The 18,413-nt window shown below is 34.0% G+C and overlaps 1 protein-coding gene across 1 annotated transcript in view; it reads right to left on the reverse strand.

Annotated features, from left to right (window-relative positions):
• MUC19 (mucin 19, oligomeric) overlaps nt 1-18,413 on the reverse strand; it is a 151,205-nt gene that overhangs the window by 75,063 nt on the left and 57,729 nt on the right. The window contains 5 exon segments of the mRNA XM_012638394.1: nt 998-1,096; nt 1,817-1,849; nt 16,493-16,537; nt 16,900-16,932; nt 17,466-17,507. Coding sequence (XP_012493848.1) covers nt 998-1,096; nt 1,817-1,849; nt 16,493-16,537; nt 16,900-16,932; nt 17,466-17,507 — 252 coding nt within the window.

Below are 18,413 nucleotides of genomic sequence, written 5' to 3' on the forward strand. Positions count from 1 at the left end.
CCCCCTGCCCAACATCCAATAAATGTTATTCTTATATGTGCATTTATGTGTTGATTAGTTAATACCAATTTGATGGTGAGTACAAATGGATCCAGTTTGTTTTTAAGCAAAATTATCTGTGCTTAAAGAATGTCGGTAATATTTTACTCATGAAATCAAAAATAGTTAAACTTTAGTCAAGATGCATAAGGACAAGCATATTCTCATTGGCTTTTGTTGGATGTAGGCTCTCAGGCACAGATCACAGAACCGTGGGGCTAGCTATTACACGTGGGGCTGAGGGGTCCGTGTTCTAATCCTGCCTCTGCCAGCTTGGAGATCTTTTATTAATTTCTCACCTCATGGGAATAATGACAATATAGTAACTACCAGAGTGTTAATGTTGATTAAATTATGTATTTTATATTTGTACATAATTCAAAGTTTTCATGTTCCATAGAAATATATCATTAATATTTTATTAATATATAAATATTAATCATTGAATTTTCCCACAAAGTCATCCAGTTGACTCAGTCGACTTAGATAGCTCCAACACTTGGCCCCTGTTATCTAATACTGTACTCAGGGTCAAGTTGTTGCTCAGCTGAAAAAGAGGACTCCTTGTAGAAACAAGCTATGAAAGAGATAGCATTTGACTCCTTTCTTTGCATCACCTCCTCTGAAGCCTGTGTCACCTGAAATTTCATTGTCAGCTGCTGTGGTTACACCTGGTGACACTCCAGTTGTCCCTTATGAAGGTAAAGAAAAAACAAACACCTGGCTAAAAAAAGTGCACAGGCACCACCAATTTTCAAGTAATGGGTGTATATAGTTCTAACATGATATACTTTAAGAAAGCAACTCGTGAAAATGTAATATATTACATTTTAATTACATATAAGGAATAATCACCTAAGTCTAATGTTTTTATTCTGACAAATATTGTCCTGAGCAGCACTGCCTGAAAACAGGTGCTTAACTGAGGCTGGCATACTTGGTTCTGAGCTTAATTTACCTGATATGCCCCCAGCACTGGGGAAGGTGGGGCTTGCTACTCCTGTCGTGCCTGCACTTCCAGCTGCTGAGGTGATGGGAACTGAAGTTCTAGTAATGCCTGGGGAAAACACAAAACAAACTTTTCATCTAAAGTCTATTTGGACTTTATTATCAATTTCTACTATAGAAAATAGAATAAATGAATCCAGTGACTTTCTGCCCAGAGTTCTCTGCTCTCTGAGATTTTCTTCTCATATTTTCTCAAAGATTCTGGTTAGTTATTTTATTTATTTATTTATTTATTTTTGCTTTTGTTTTACAAAGACATCTTTCTGCATTTTGAATTGGATCACATTAAGTCTTCATACATTTGTCTAAGTAACTGTTTTAAAATAAGTAGAACCTTAGGCCCTAATCTCTATTCCCTAGGGCTGATAATAACAATGATAAAACTCTATTATGAAATAGCTGATTGCTATTTTTACACTTAAAACACCTAAAGAGTAAAATATGTTATTAAATATACACATATTTTCTCTCAACTTACATTCTTTTAAAAAAAATTGAGATATTTACTGCTGTTGTAGATGCTAAGGAAGAAAATAAAACTGAAAACCATATTATAGCCAATCAATATAAATTGATCAAAAACAAGTTAAATTCTGTTTTTTAAATAAGTTTAAAGAAGAGGGAAAAGCCTAGTAAACTACTTGTTTGAAATATTTTTTCAAAAGCCAAACTTTCATATCAATTCTTTCTTAAAAACCCAAAGTTCCTAACAATCTATATCATTAGATATTTTGATGTCACATGTAAAACCAGGAATTAATATACTGACCTGTAGTAAAAGGTTCAGTGAAAGGAGTTGTTCCTGATAAGAGAAACAGAAATCAATGAATTTTTCTGGCTATAAAGGAAAAATACTAGACTAATTGCTCTCCTGTTAAATAGTTTTCAATATAGACAGTCATATATTTAGTGTTTAGAGTTAATAACAAATTTTGTTTCACTTTTTAAATAGTGACATGATGTACTTCCAATGAATGTATGTGTCTGTATGTGTATACATACACATACGCATATGCTGAATTCTACTAAATGCAGAATGGAACAAATATATATTTCATTATGACAAAATCACTTCTCTGTTATGCAGATGCTGATTTTGCAGTTTACGGTTTCTTCAATTTCCCTCCGCTTCTGGTTGTCTGCAGCTTGGAAATTTTTCTATTAAATAGTGTTTAGTCTATAAGGGCTTGAGGGGGAAAGGAGAAATATTTTTTAAATTTATTTTTATGATTTGATATAACAAGCTTGTGAAAATAAATCTGAAGTTCCCAATAAACAACTGTTGTAGATTATCAGTAAACTTCCGAAAGAAGAGGCCATGTTTTGTCTTTGTATTCCCATTGCCTGAACATTGCTAGAGCTGTGGTGGGAGTTCATTAAATGTTTGGTGAGGGGTCTGTGCACGTAAAAATAAGCCTTCATTAATTTGAGATTTTTATAAACAATAAAGAGTCAGGTATTTCTCTCTTTCAGTGTTAATTTCTATTAAAAATCCCTGGCAACAATGACATTTACTATTTTATAGAAGAGGAGGAAGAGAAGGAAGGAGGAAGAAAGAAGACAGAACTTCTCACATAATCTGTTTGATTCTCGTTCTCCATCAAACCACGCTGGCCTTCTTTCTATCTTTCATACCTGCTGTTTGCAGTTCTCCGTACCTGGAACGTGGTTCTTTCTGCTCTTTTTCTAGTTAAACTGTTATCTTTTCTTCAGTCTTTCCTTAACTCCCTGACTTGATTAAATCCTCTCTCCTTCATCCCATGCCCCATTTTAAACACTTCATAGCTCTTGTGTTGATGAAAGTTTCTACTTGTTTTTGTAATTAATTGATTGATATCCATCTTTCTGACTAACTTTAGGCTCTTTGAAGGCAAGAACCACGTCTATTTTAATTCAGTTTTGTATCTCCAATGCCTATCAGAGTGCCTAGCACATAATAGGTGTTTGATAAATACTTGTCCATAAAATGAATGAATGAATGATGAATGAAGTCAAAGTATTATATCAGAGGATGGGACAAGATGGCTGACTAGAGATATCGGTCACCAGATAATCTCAAAAAGAAGGAAAAGTTTCAGATGAAAAAAAAACATAGCTCAGGTGCAATTCTGAGGAAAAAGTCTCAGAACCTACCACAGATTCCATGGGAAGAAGTTGTGGAACAGAATAGGAAGGAGCAAGATTTTGGCAGAGATCAGACCCCAAGGAACTTGGAGCCCCATGGAAAGGGTAGATGGGGGTGTTTGTTTTTCCTCCTTTCACATCTCTATAGTCAGTTGGCTCCTGAGCTGCTGGAGAGCTTCTCTACCCTCACAAGCCCAAAAGCTCTGCCACCAGTGAACTGGGAACTTCTTGAGAACAGAGCACTGGGCTGCCAGCCCGCTCCAAATGGCTTCCCCTCACCACAGACCTGAGCTGAGGTAGTGGGCACCATACTGCTTCTCCACCCATTGTGTGCCTTTGTACTCCCCAGGGAGCTTCAGCCCTTCAATTTTCTTGTCACTGGTCTCTAAACAAACATTTCCCAACTCCTGCCCAGACTGTGGTGGTCACAGGGGGCTGGTGGATCCCAGGAGAACTATGTGATCCCAGAGCTTGGACATTCCAGGTGGGCTGCCTTTCAGGCAGAAGGACAAAGAGGACCAGAGTGCCAGCTGTCCTCCATTTAGACTCTTCTCCCCCTCCCATCCTCTGTCCACTGCTGTGGCATTATGCCCCAAGGGATGACTGAGCCAGGGCTCTCAGGAATGGCTGCTTTCCTCTGTTGGCATGCCCACCACACCAAAGCTTCCACAGAAAGTGGGGCTCATGCCTTTCTTCTTAAAGACCTGCAGCAAACCAAGTGGTGCTTGGTCTGTGAGCTCCCTGCCTGCCAGACCTCCCTGGTGCTACTTGCCTGGCTGCTCCAACAGAGCAGGGCATACTCTGAAGCTGAGAGACATTTAGCCTGCTTGAGCACTCCAGGGGGAATTCAGGACCAGCATGCTTCTCTCTAGCACATTCAGGGATTGAGCCCAGATGATCAGAGGACAGCCCTGCATGCTGGATCCTGTACCCCCAGGATTCAATCATGTCACTCAGGGACACAAAGAGGAGATTTGTGAACTAATCTTGGGAGGCAAGGGAGCCCATGCTGGCAAAATTGAAAGGAGAGTGTAGTGTGGGTCTGAGCCACAGCACACTTGTGGAGCACCCCTGCCTCAACAGGAAAGCACACTTTCAGTCCAAGGTGGGATCCTGGGAAGGAGAGCCCCCCCGTTCACGGTGCCATTGCTGGTGAGCTCAGCTAGTTCGGGTGGCTACTTGCAGTCAGACACCAGAAGGAGATCCACAAGACAAGGGAAGAGGAAGAAAAGCAAAACCCACACCTGACTGCCAGCCTATGAATCCTAGATAGCCTGTCCCCCATAAGCAGACATTTTGGCTTGGTGGGGCTGCTTCAGCCCCTCCCTTGTGGCTATCCCCAGTGGCCTGGCAGCAAACTCTTGACCCTTGCTGAGACAGCTCTTGTGACTGCCTTTGTGGAGCCTGAACACAGGCTCATCTGATCCAACCCCAACCAGCCTCACTCCCCCGCCTGACTCTGCTGTGGTGGAGAATAAGGAGTTCCCTGAGAGTTCCAGAGCCCCAGCCACCACTTTGGGCATCTCAGTACTTCTCCTGGTCAACTAAAGTCAGATGCAGGTCCCTAAAACATACTGCTGCAGCTGGCTCTTTACAGCAAGCACCACCTACTGGCAGGGAGGACAACCTGTACAGCCCATTACAGCATTTACTGACTCAATCATACAGGGCATGGCTGACTCTTACCTGCAAGCACCACCTAGTGTCTAAGAGATTAAACTGGACATCCCAATATAATCCACACTGTTAATAGGACCACTAGGCTGGGGAAAGAGAAAGGAGTTCAAAGATCTTCATCTCCTCTTGTTAACAAGAGACAGAAAATGTACCCACACATATAGTACACCACCACTATAGCCTACAAATAACTAGCAATTGAGAAAGCCACCACACTAAGGATATCTATAACCAGAGTACTTAGACCCAGTACTTAGACCCCCCCAAAAGTACCCACAAGCAAAGCCAAAGGTCTTTACCCAAAATATGCTACAGACACACTCTTAAGAGTGAGGGGGAAAAAACAGCCCCATCTAAACAAAATAAAATCCAAAACAAGAAATGATAACTGCTTCAGATGAGAAGGAATCAGTGCAAGAACTCCAGAAGTATGAAAAATCAGAGTGAAAAGATACCCCCAAAGGAGCATACCAGCTTCTAGCAAGGGGTCCTGGACAAAATGAAAATACTGAAATGACAGATAAAGAATTGCAAATATGGATTGTAAGGAAGCTCAATGAGATCCAAGAAAAAATGGAAAACCAACTCAAAGAAACTAGAAACATAACTCAGGAAATGAATTAAAAACTTACTAAAGAGATAAATATATTGTTTAAAAAAATAAATGGAACTTCTGGAAATGAAAAAAAATTCATTTAAGAAAATATAAAACACAGTGGAAAGTTTTAAGAATAGACTAGACCAAGCAGAAGAAAGAATTTCAGAGCTTGAAGACAACTATTTCAATTAACCCAGTTGGTCAAAAATAGAGAACAAAGAATCCAGAGGAAGGAAAAATCTACAAGAAATATGTGATTATGTAAAATGGCCAAACATAAGAATAATAGATATCTCTGATGGAGAAGAAGAAAAAGCAAAAGGCCCACAAAACCTAATTGAAGAAATAATTGAAGAAAAGAGAGAAATTCAACAAGAAGACATAACAATCCTAAATATATGTGCACCTAACATAGGCACTCCCAGTTACATAAAGCAAATTCTTCTAGATTTAAGCAAGGACATAAACAGCAGCGTCTTAATAGTCAGGGATGTCAATACTCCACTGACCAAGCTGGACTGATCATCAAAAGAGACAATGAATACTTAAAAAAAAAAAACACTTAAACAAGAGTCTAGAACAAATCGACCTAACAGACATTTACAGAACATTCTACCCAAAAACTACTGAATATACATTTTTCTTATCAACACATGGGACATTTTCCAAGATTAATCATATCTTAGGCCACAAAACAAGTCTTAGTAAATGTAAAACAACTGAAATTATATGATAAATCTTCTTAGACCACAGTGGGATAAAACTAGAAATCAATTCCAAGAGAAACACTCAAATCTACACAAAGTCATGGAAATTAAACAACCTGCTGCTGATGATTCTTGGGTCTAGGATGAAATTAAGATGGAAATCAAAAAATTCTTCAAACTGAAAGACAAAGGAGACACAAGCTTTCAAAATCTATAAGATACAGGAAAAGCAATCATAAGTGGAAAGTTCATAGCCTTACATGCCTATATCAAAAAGACAGAAAAATCACAAAATAATAACCTAATGTCACACTTTAAGGAACTAGAATAAGAAGAACCAACCAATCCCAAAGCCAGCAGAAGAAAAGAAATAACAAAGCTCAGAGCAGAACTAAATAAAACGGAAACAAACAAACAAAAAATACAATGGATCAATAAAAAAAAAGTTGGCTCTTTGAAGAGATAACAAAATTGATAGACCACTAGCCAGATTCACTACACATAGAGAGAAAGGAATCAAATAACCTTAATCAAAAATTAAAAGGAGACATTACAACTGATACCACAGAAATACAAAATATCATCTGTGAATAGTATGAAAAACTCTATGCAAACAAATTAGAATACCTAGAAGAAATGGATAAATTCTTGAACACAAACAACCTCCCAAGCCTGAATCATGAAGAAATAGAAATCCTGAACAGACCATTAACAAGCAGTAAGACTGAAGCAGTAATTAAAAATCTCCCAACAAAGAAAAATCCCTGGAACAAATTCACAAATTCACTGCCAAATTCTACCAGACCTACAAAGAAGATCTGGTATCTATCCTATAAAAACTATTCCATAACAGGGAGAATTAGAGAATCCTCCCTAACTCATTCTATGAAGCCAGTATTCCCCTGATACGAAACCCAAGAAAGGACACAACACAAAAAGAAAACTACAGACCAATATTTCTTATGAACATCGATATGGAAGTCCTCAACAAAATACTAGCAAACCCAATTCAACAGCACATCAAAAAGATAATTGAATATGATCAAGTGGTTTTCATCCCAGGGATGCAAGGATTGTTCAACATACACAAACCAATAAATGTGATTCGCCACATAAGTAGAAGCAAAAAGACCTTATGATCATCTCAGTAGATGCAGAAACAGCATTTGATAAAATCTAACACCTTTTCATGATAAAAACTCTCAACAAACTATACATAGAAGGAATATATCTCAAAATTATAAAAGCCATATGTGAGAAACCCACAGCCAACATCACACTAAATGGGGGATAGTTGAAAGCACCCCCCAAAGAACTGTCACAAGACAAAGATTCCCACTGTCACCACTTCTATTCAACATGTTAATAGTGTTGGAAGTCCCAGCTAGAGAAATCAGGCAAGAGAAAGAAATAAAGGGCATCCAAATCAGGAAAGAGGTCAAACTATTCCTGTTTGCTGAGGATATGATCTTGTATCTACAAAACTCTAAAGACTGCACCAAAACAGTCCTGGAATTGATAAATAAATGCAGCAAAGTCTCAGGTTACAAAATCAATGTACACAAATCAGTAGCATTTTTATATACTAATAACACTCAAGCTGAGAGTCAAATCAAGGACTGAATTCCATTAACAATAGCTACAAGGAAAATAAAATAACTATGAATATACTTAACCAGGGAGGTGAAAGATCTCTACAAGGAGAAATACAAAACACCGATGAAATAAATCACAGAAGACACAAACAGATGGAAAAAAACACCTCTGCTCATGGAATGGTACATCATTGAAATGTCCATACTGCCCAAAGTGATTTACAGATACAACACAATCCTCATCAAAATAGCAGCATCATATTTCAGAGATCTAGAGGAAATAATCCTAAGCTTCATTTGAAACCAAAAAAGAGCCCAAATAAGCAAAGCAATCTTAAGCAAAAAGAACAAATCTGGAGGCATCATATTACCTAATGGCAAATTTTACTACAAGGCTATAGTAACCAAAACAGCAGGTACTGGTATAAAAGTGCAGACATATATCAATGGAACAGAATAGAAAATGCAGAAATAAAACCATCTGCCTACAACCAACTGATCTTTGACAAAGCAGACAACAACATCATACACTGGGGAAATGAAACCCTATTCAATAAATGGTGCTGAGAAAATTGGATAGCCACATGCAGAAAAATGAAATAGAACCCATATGTCTCTCCATATACTAAAATTAATTCCCGATGGATTAAAGACTTAAATGTAAGGCATGAACCCATAAAAATTCTAGAGAGAAAGGTTGGAAAATCTCTTCCAGACATCGGCCTAGAATAAGAATTTATGACTAAGACCTCACAGGCAAATACGATAACAACAAAAATAAATAAATGGGACTTAATTAAATTATAAAGCTTCTGCCCAGCAAAGGAAATAATCAACATAGTGAATGGACAACCTACAGAATAGAATAAAATATTTGCAAACTATATATCCAACAAAGGACTAATATCCATAATCTACAAAGAACTCAAAGAAATCAGCAAGAAAAAAACAAACAATCCCATCGAAAAGTGGGCCAAGGATATAAACAGAAGTTTTTCAAAAGAAGACAGACACATGGCCAACAAACATATGAAAAAAATGCCCAACACCACTAATCGTCAGGGAAATGCAAATTAAAATTACAATGAGATACCAACTTAACCCCTATCAGAATGGCCATTATTAAAAAGTCAAAGAAACAATATATGCTGGTGTGGATGCAGAGAGAAAGGAATGCTTATACACTATTGGTGGGACTGCAAATTAGTACAACCTCAATGGAAAATAGTATGGAGATTCCTCAAAGAAAGGAATGTAGACCTACCATTTGATCCCGCAATCCCACTCCCGGGTATCTACTCAAAGGAAATGAAGTCATTTTATCAAGAAGATACCTGCACTGAAATGTTTATCACAGCACAATTCCCAATTGTAAAGATGTGGAATCAACCTAAGTGCCTATCAATTCATGAGTGGATAAAGAAAATGTGGCATATATGTATATATATAAAAATGCTGTACTACTCAGCCATAAAAAGGAATGAAATAATGTCATTTGCAGCAACATAGGTAGAACTGGACACCATTATGCTAAGTGAAGTATCTCAGGAGGAATGGAAAACCAAACACCATATATTCTCACTAATGAGTGGGAGTTAAAAATGGGTACATGCTGGCACAAAGTGATATAAAGGATATGAGAAACCAAGAAGGGGAGAATCTGAGGGAGTTGTGGGATAAAAACTTACCTATCGGGTACAATGAACACTCTTCTGGTGATGGGCACAACCAAAGCCATGACTTAGGCATTATACAAGAAATCCATATAACAAAAATACTTTTACTCCTTTAATTAACATTTTGAAATAAAAAAGTAAAAAACAATACAAAATAAAAAGTATTATGCCTATTTTGCATATAAAGAATTGGGCTTGGAAAATTTAAGTGATTTGTGCAAGATCACTGTTGGTCAGTGACAAAGTTGGGACTAAAATCTAAGTCATCCAGTAACTAGGACTTGACCCATATTGCTTTTTGTATAACTTTGCCTTTATGTATAATACATCACCTTTGGTAGTTTTAAAGTTTTTTTAACTACATATTTAGCATATTCATGGAAATATTAGAAATTAGACTAGAAATTATAGAATATAATATCAAATAAAAAATGAAATATTGTCTCCCCTAATTACTTTACAAAATGGCTATATACATCAATATGTTAAGTAGTTTCAGAGAAAATTGATGTGAAAGTTCTCAAAATGAGTGTCAAGGTTTAGTTGAGGAGAATTCTCAAAATCAGTATTAAGCAGACTCTACCAACAGACCAATTCAAATCCTGATATCTTTTCTCACTAATGAAGACAAAAATTGAACATTTGAATTAGAATCTCTTGCTCATTTGGATGTGAGGATAGCATAGAAAGATTATTATGCCATGGCCAATGAGACTATCAAGAGCATAATGCTACAGCAAGATAGACCCTGATATTCCCAAAGATGTTGGTGTAGATTCCATATTGATTTAACCTTTACGGAATTTCAGTGATCTCAATTTGAGCACTTTCAGATTGAAGACAATTACATTTAAATAAAAGCAGCATTATCATATGGAGTAAAATCAAATTTCCAAAATTTATACATCTGAATATGCTGTAATCAACATGGATTTAAGGGGAACACAGTACTTCATAGGTGGTAGTGTACTGATACTTTTACCAAATGCATGAGAGAACATATTTACAAGGCCTTTCCTAGTCATTGATATGGCTAATATGGCAACATGCTCCAAAGTGCATCTCAAGGACCCATCTTTTATCAGGTTCATAAGAGTTATCTAAACTAGTCACAGATTGGAGTACATACCAGTTGGGCTACTATGATATAGCTCCCTTTTCCCTCAGATGAACTTCGGAAGATGTAAGGCTGAAATTGTTGATACAGCAATAAAAGTAGGGATAAGTCTTTACTAATAGGAATATATGAGAATTCCCATATCTTCATGGTTTAATTACCATAACTGATAGATAAAGCATTACCATTCTCATTAATTTTGACACCCATAGCCATTATAATTTCAACTGATTTTTCTATTATTTGCAAATGTACATGCTGGATGTACTTGACATCATTAATTTCTATGTATCAGCTTCATTATTGCCCAGGCTTAAAGGTAATAGGAAGAGCTGTCTTTACCAAAATATTGATAGCTCTGCATGCTACAAGGTATTAATAATATGATACTCGACCCAAAATGTTTTTCAAAATGGCTGTATCCATTTATTTTTTTACCTCATCATAAACTTAATATAAAATCTAACAATTAATTTTCTAGCTACCTATAAGTTTTTTGATTACTTCTAAGAATCACTTTAATTTTTATAAGACAAAAAATTATTTTGGCATTTTTCTTCAATGATTCCATTTTACTTAAAATAAATGTCAGAAACATAAGCTAGATAAGTTTAAGAAGTGACCATAACATTTTCCCTTATAAACAAACTCAGTACTACAAAATCTACAGCTTTTGCAAAATGTCTCATTTTTGAAAAAAATTAAAAATCCTTAAAATTGGCTTTGATTCAGGAAGCAGTATGTTTGTGATTAGTCACTGAAAAAATACTAAACTTCTCCACTAAAATCTAAATTCATTTACCTAAAGAATTATTCTTTATAAGACTCACAATAATAAAATTGACTGTACTTACTATGTATTATGCTAACCTGCACAATCACATTTATTCACTTTTGAAACCCTAAAATGTAGATATTATTTTTCCCACTGAACAGATGAGAAAACTGATGCTAAGTCTCAGGGTGTTTGAGGGACTTAGGGTCATACAGCTAGTAACCAAAAGAGAAGTGATTCAAATTCTAACTTTTCTGATTCACATCCCACTACACTCAGCTACCTCTGTATAAATAGCCTAATGCAATTATTTCCTTTGTCTGATTGACGGTATTTTAGAAAAAGCAATTTACACAAATAAAATTTATATATAACCTACACTTACAATATTCTGATAACAGAACCCTACTTTTTAATTATATAAATCAGTATCACATGTATTCAAGGTGGGTTTTTTTAGTCTTAATGGAAACTTACTAAACAAACTATAAATTTTAACACAAGTATTTGAAATCAGAATCTGCAATTACATGTTACTTCTATAACTGACTTAAATTAAATTCAACTTCATTCCCTTTTTCAGACATCAAAACACAGAGGCATTAGGACTGAAGTCTAGAAAAAGATGTCCTGAATTTTAATTCTCTCTCTGCCACTTATTAGAAAGTAACCTTGGATGTGAAATTTATCCTCTTTGTACTTCCATTTACTCATTTGTAAACAGGGAAAAATAAAGGCACCCACTTCATAGAGTTTTCTGTATCAGTAAGGTAATATGTGGCATATAGCTAGAGCAGTACTCAGTAAATATTAGCTCTGTGTCACAATTAGTCAATCTAAAGAGGAAAAATTCTGTAACTGCATAATTTTTCTTCTGAAAATAACACGATTAGAATGGTTAATTAGGCATCTCTCAGAGTATTTTAGCCCTTTGAAAGCATTCACTATATAGAAAAGAAAACAGATATATAAAGCATGGGAAAAAATAGGTTTTACATATTGCTTCCTTTGTGCTTTAAAGTTTTCTGTAATGTTTTTCTAAATTCCTTTACTTCTATGCTATTTACCTCAACAAAAAGGTTAAGAATACATGGAACAATGAACTCATACCTCATCATCTATCCAAGATTACAGTTTGATTCAGTGCTTGATCAAAAGTACTTCATTCAGGGAACAAATTAGTGGCAAAAACTTGCCCCCCGGCCCCCTGCCTAGACTCTTCTTAAAAGAAATCTTACCTTCATGATTAAGAATTATAGGTTTTTATATTAAATTGATTTATTTTAAAATACAAAGCAGAAAATAAAAGTTGAAAAGCTTTGGCTAATTAACTTACTCCACTAATCATATTGGCTCAACTCAAAACACTAATACCCACGGCACTCTAGCCCAGGCAACAGAGTGACACTCTGTCTCAAAAAAAAAAAAAAAAAAAGCACTAATACATTATCTAAAATGAAATTACATTTAGAGCACTGGGATTGTTAAGTCCCAGTGAAAATTTCTGAGTGAAATGGGTTCCCATGACTAAGAAATGAATCCTTCCATCTATTACAGACAGCTCATGGAGAGAGGTAAAACATATTCAAAATGAGGTACCTTCCTAGCTATATTATATCTGAAAATATTAATCTTTTACTTTTCAAACCTTAGGTAAATATTTTTGGTTGATGCACACTATATTTAAATAGAAACAAAAAACTTTGCTAGGGATTATGACTAATGCTTTTTTTAACATAAAAAAATGGGATCCATGTTTCTCAACACTGATCAAGTGAAACCCCTAAAAGACTGAAAAACAAAAATCATTATATAGTTTGTTATTAATTCATTACAATTTGTCCAATGTTGTCCAACTTTTAAACCATCTATGTCAGTAAAAGAAACAGGATGTGACTTTCAAGCCTACAATTTGTGCAAAGCAATTAATCTCCCCCCCAAAAAAGATTGTTATTTCTTTTAAAAGAGTTCTAAAAGCAAACATTTTAAAGTGTTTTGTTTTCACTTTGGCATCACGTTTATTGGATGAATTTAGAAAAAAGTTAAAAAAGAAAAAATTGGTTGGTGTCTCTTGAAAGAAAATATTGCTACATGGAAAATGAAAAATAACAGACTTGCCTTTTTTGTCTTTTAAAGCTTCAACATCCACCTGTCAGTAAACATATCTAGTACTTTCTGAGATTCTTCTGATTACCACTTTTACTTTATATGGATTATTATGATTCCTCAGTGGGAAGTAAATTGACATGTCATCTCTTAAGATTGTTAAAATTCAGAAATGTCACATTTTATTTTGAATATTTTGTAGTCAGTCCAAGAGTCCCCAGCACAAGTTGAAGTAGACAATTTATGATCATCCAGTTAATTGAACCAACAGAGATAACCAAACGGTATGATCCAAGCTCTCAAGTCACATATTTTAAGTAAAACTAAGTTAATTATTATTTGAATGACCTATAAATTCCCACCTATTGAGTATGATATGGGCATAGCCTCAAAAATGATGTGGAAAAGTGGATGAGGAACTAAAAATTAAAACAAATTTTACCACTAGTCATTATTTTTGAATTGAAATTTAGTAAATTTAGCTAAAATTTAACAAAAATTTTATGTGCCTCAATTTATCTGGGAAATAAGCACTTCCTAATTTATTCCAGCAATAAGATTAGCTAAATGTACATTATTAATAAATTCTGGGAAGATATTATTGATTAGATAATTTGATAATCGATGTTTTCTGTACACTGGGATTATTTGCCTAAATTTATTTGAAACACACAATTTGTGACACAATTGCACAATTTTAACATGAAAAATAAACATTTTTATATTGATTTTAAAATAATGTTGACTACAATTACTGGATTTCATGGATAACAAGAAAAAGAAAAATGACCCTGTTTTCTCTCTATGTCATACCAGAAAACTCCTTTTCTTTCTGAACCTTATAATCCTGACAATGTTATTTAAGCCCTTTGCCTTTCCTCACCTATAAAATGATGAGGGGAGAGAAGCTGTGGATTAACTAGAGGATTGTTAAGATTTAATGAGAGGAATGAAAAGTACTTAATAATGATTAGAATGTAGTAAATCCTCAATAAAATTTCTTAGCTATATCCTTCAATATAGTACTAATATTAATATAATGTTCAGTAAATTATTAATATTATATTTACACAGCATGAAATATCTACTGGAATTCAGTGAAACTAAATAAAACATTAGGATTCAGTATGGAAAAGCACAGAAAGTCATAAATAATATCTAATGAATTTGGGGAAAAATAAGCTAGGTAATCTTCCTATAATTCAACTCTACATTAGATTTATAATTCTTTAAATGTTATCATGAAGGTAATCAATAGCTTTTTACAGTTAATAAAACAAAATTTTACATCGAAAACCATCAATTGCTCACAAAAACTCTGTTAACCTTCTGATGACCTGATTCACATCAAAAGTTTGCTTGCTACAATATGAAGTGCTGACAAATAAAATTGAATGTTATGTTCAAAACTGAATGTTTGAGAAGGAAAAATCAATAAAAGAAAATATATGTATAAACTGGAAAAACTAAACCAGTTTTCTTAATTCAGGGTACCTACTGTGATATAACAGGTAGCGATCATCATATTGGAAAAATACATGAAATAGTTATCCAAATTGCTTATGACTCATGCATATCGATGGGGTTCATCAAAAAGCAGTCAAGGAAAATTTTATTTCTTTAAACAGTCACGAGATTCAAAAGTTTTAATAATTGATGAATGATTTTAATGAAAGGAGAACTATATAACTGAACCAAATTAATCATCTTAGAAACAGAACCAGGCTGAGAATTAGGAATTCAGGCCATTGCTTGTAGCTAAGGTAATATGTAGCTAGAAAATTATTCTGCAGTGTATATGAGATGATTCAGGAGAACTATTGTGATGAAATTGTTACTGGTCTTAGGAAATGAATTTATGATTACAGAATGGAGGAAAACATTTCTGAAATGTATCTGTCTTTCTAAGATTTACATTGAAAGAGCCAGTAGTGCCTGGTCATGTTAATGACATCCAACATAAGAGCAAGTTTGATAGGAAGTAAACATGTTATTTTGGGTATTTTTAATAATAATACCTCCTGTGATGGCTGATACTTTAAGATATATAGTTGCTCTTTGACTATAAAAATAGATCAATTAACACATAAATCAAATAATGCTAAGAATTACAAAATGGTCAAAATTATAGCCATAGTCTATAGCCATAGATAATACTATATTATCTTATCAATTTGTCATCTAAAAATAGTCTTGATTTTAACTATTAATATACCTTTTTATCCTATAGAAGGAAGAGTGGTTCCAATGAACAAAATACATGAACTGTTGAATTTATCATTATAAATAATATCTGACCAATAGTTTAACCTTCATGAGAAATTCTGTGCCAAAATTCTAAACCTGAGTTCTAAATTTTCAACAGGGAAAAAGAATAGTCATCCATTCATTCCCCAAATATTTATACCTTGGACACTAGATGTATTAATAATTAGGAATACAAGGATGACAAATCATGATTTGTGACTTGAAGGAACTTACTCATTTAAGGCTAGAAAAATTAATAAATAACAGGAGAAAGAGAAATAGTGCTGTGTTGGGAGAAAAAAGATCCTAACTTTAGGAAAGTGACTATGTCAGATATAGTATAGAGTTGGGATGGTGAAGTCTATCAACGATTTTCCCAAACATGTAGGCTCTAGGAAGAAATGACATATACTATGGATGTGAATCTTCAATCAAGAAAATTAATATCTATTTTTATTATAGAATTAATTATTATAGTTTAAATAAAAGAAGGTGGCTATATCACAAACAAAAATAATGTAGAGTTACAGTGCTAATTTTTTGGCTAGCCATTTTTCTCAAGTTCTTTTTTCCCTTATATTTTCATTTATGTTAAAGATACTGAAGCTTAATGAATTTTAAAGTTTAGGTAGAGAGACAAAACAGCAAGGTAAACTAGGAAAACTGGATGGTCAGAGGGAAAATTCAGACCTTAATATTTCAAAAGTATAATCAAACTGATGTTGATTCTAATATTGTAAGTTGTTCTGCGTTGGTAGCTAAAAAGAATTCCATATATGTAAAAAACTTTATTCATCATTTATAGATTTTCTGATTTACCTACCTATTGTTTCACTGCTTGATGTTGTAATCCCTGGAATGGATGCTGCTGAATTTGAGAAAACAATGAAAACTAAGTTTTGTGTAGACAGGAAATTATGCTTCCAAAAACATCTATGATCATACATAAAATGAATCAACTTGAAATTAATGTATTAGAAACATTTAATCATATAGGACAGATAGATGTCCAAATGTGATATTACAGTTTTAAAATTTAACTATAAGTAAAATGTTGAAAACTTATTAATGTTTTTTCCCAAATGCTTCCTCTAAGACATTCTTTAAAAAACAAAAATTTGTCTACTTCCTCTAAAAATGTCATTGCAAAAGCATAATACTAAAACGGAAGTTTTGAATGTTTTTGAAAATTCCCCCTTGATTAAGCTGTGGTTGGAGGCGATAGCTTACCTGTGTGTGAGCTACTGGTAACCAATGTAATTGCTATGCAAAGGAGACAAATATTTGGAAATGTATGTTAAAATAGTAGCGAAAGAGTTAAGATTTATTCATTTAGACCTGCTTAGAGATCCCCAGAATGCCAATAAACGATTAAATGTAACAGTTAAGTTCATTTATAAAATGTTCACACATTTCAATATAATTTTATACTCTGCTAGCCATTGCTTTAATTACACACCATCCAGTTAAAGTTAAAATTCCTCAGCGTTAGTAAAAGAGAATTGTAAATTATTTTCAGAGAATTTCATAAAGAATTTTCTAGCATAGCCTCTTTCTCCAAATCAGTAGTATGCAGAATGTTCTTTCTAGGACAAATAACCTTTGAGAAGGGAAGATGATCTTTACCAGTTTTACAACTGGATGTAGACCTGGCTACTTGGCATGGGCATTGAATAAATGAGTAAATGGAGAATGATGAATTTGAAAAAAGGGCCCAAACACCTGAACTGTAAATTCTTTTCACTGCTCACTTAGGAGCTAAAAAAACTAATAGGCACTTTTTTTTTTAAATTTACCTGCGCCAGTGCTTAATATGGAGGTAGCTGTTGTAGAGGAAACTGTTTAGGAAAGACAATAGATTAGTTGAATAATTTTTTGCTAGGAAATTTAGTTCAAGAAAACAGTTGCCATAAACTAAAATTAAATTTTCTTAAATATTTGCAGAGGTTAAGGGACAAAATAATTTTTCACTTAAATCAATATGAATAACACTACATATTTGTTTTATGTCCACCAAAACAACTAATTACTTCCTGTTATTACCACTTAACGAAAATCCCACAGGAACTTTATAAGGTCTATCTATGGGCCCAGAAATATGATTCAGAGCCCTTGTGTGATGACTTAGCTTCAAGAAGTGACCAATAATAAAAATAGTATTTTACAGAAGGTCACACGACTTTAAACATATTATTAAAATTTAAGGTTTCTAATTTATTGTACTATCTTCTAGTTGATTCCACCTCCAAACATCAATCAATCAACAGAAAATAAAATTCTTCTTTAAATCTCACAAGGCAGACACACGTAAGTGTACTGAAGCAACTCTAAGTGTACCTATGTTGCCAGTAAGTTAAATGTTCCAAAACTAAAGTTAAATCCCATTTTCCCCAGTATTCTCTTGAATAAACATAATGTAGTACCACTATGGCTTAATGCAAACACATGAGTTAAGAAAAATAAATTAACTTTTTATTTCAATGTTTTCCAATCCTCCCTCAGTGTGATCATTATTTTAAAATATTTACTTCACAGAAGACCACATTTACTTCATCCACTTATCCAATTATTGTCTAAAAATGTCAAGCTTTGGATGATGACATTTAACATAGTTAACATTTAATAAACATAGTTAAAATATGAACTAATAACATAAATATTAACCAATAATACCTAATGTATGTTTTAATATTTCATTGATTCACAGGAATATAATGAAATAATATTTTGACATATTTTCTAGT

This window comes from Propithecus coquereli, unplaced genomic scaffold (assembly GCF_000956105.1).
Source record: "Propithecus coquereli isolate 6110/MARCELLA unplaced genomic scaffold, Pcoq_1.0 Scaffold13, whole genome shotgun sequence".
NCBI lineage: Eukaryota > Metazoa > Chordata > Mammalia > Primates > Indriidae > Propithecus > Propithecus coquereli.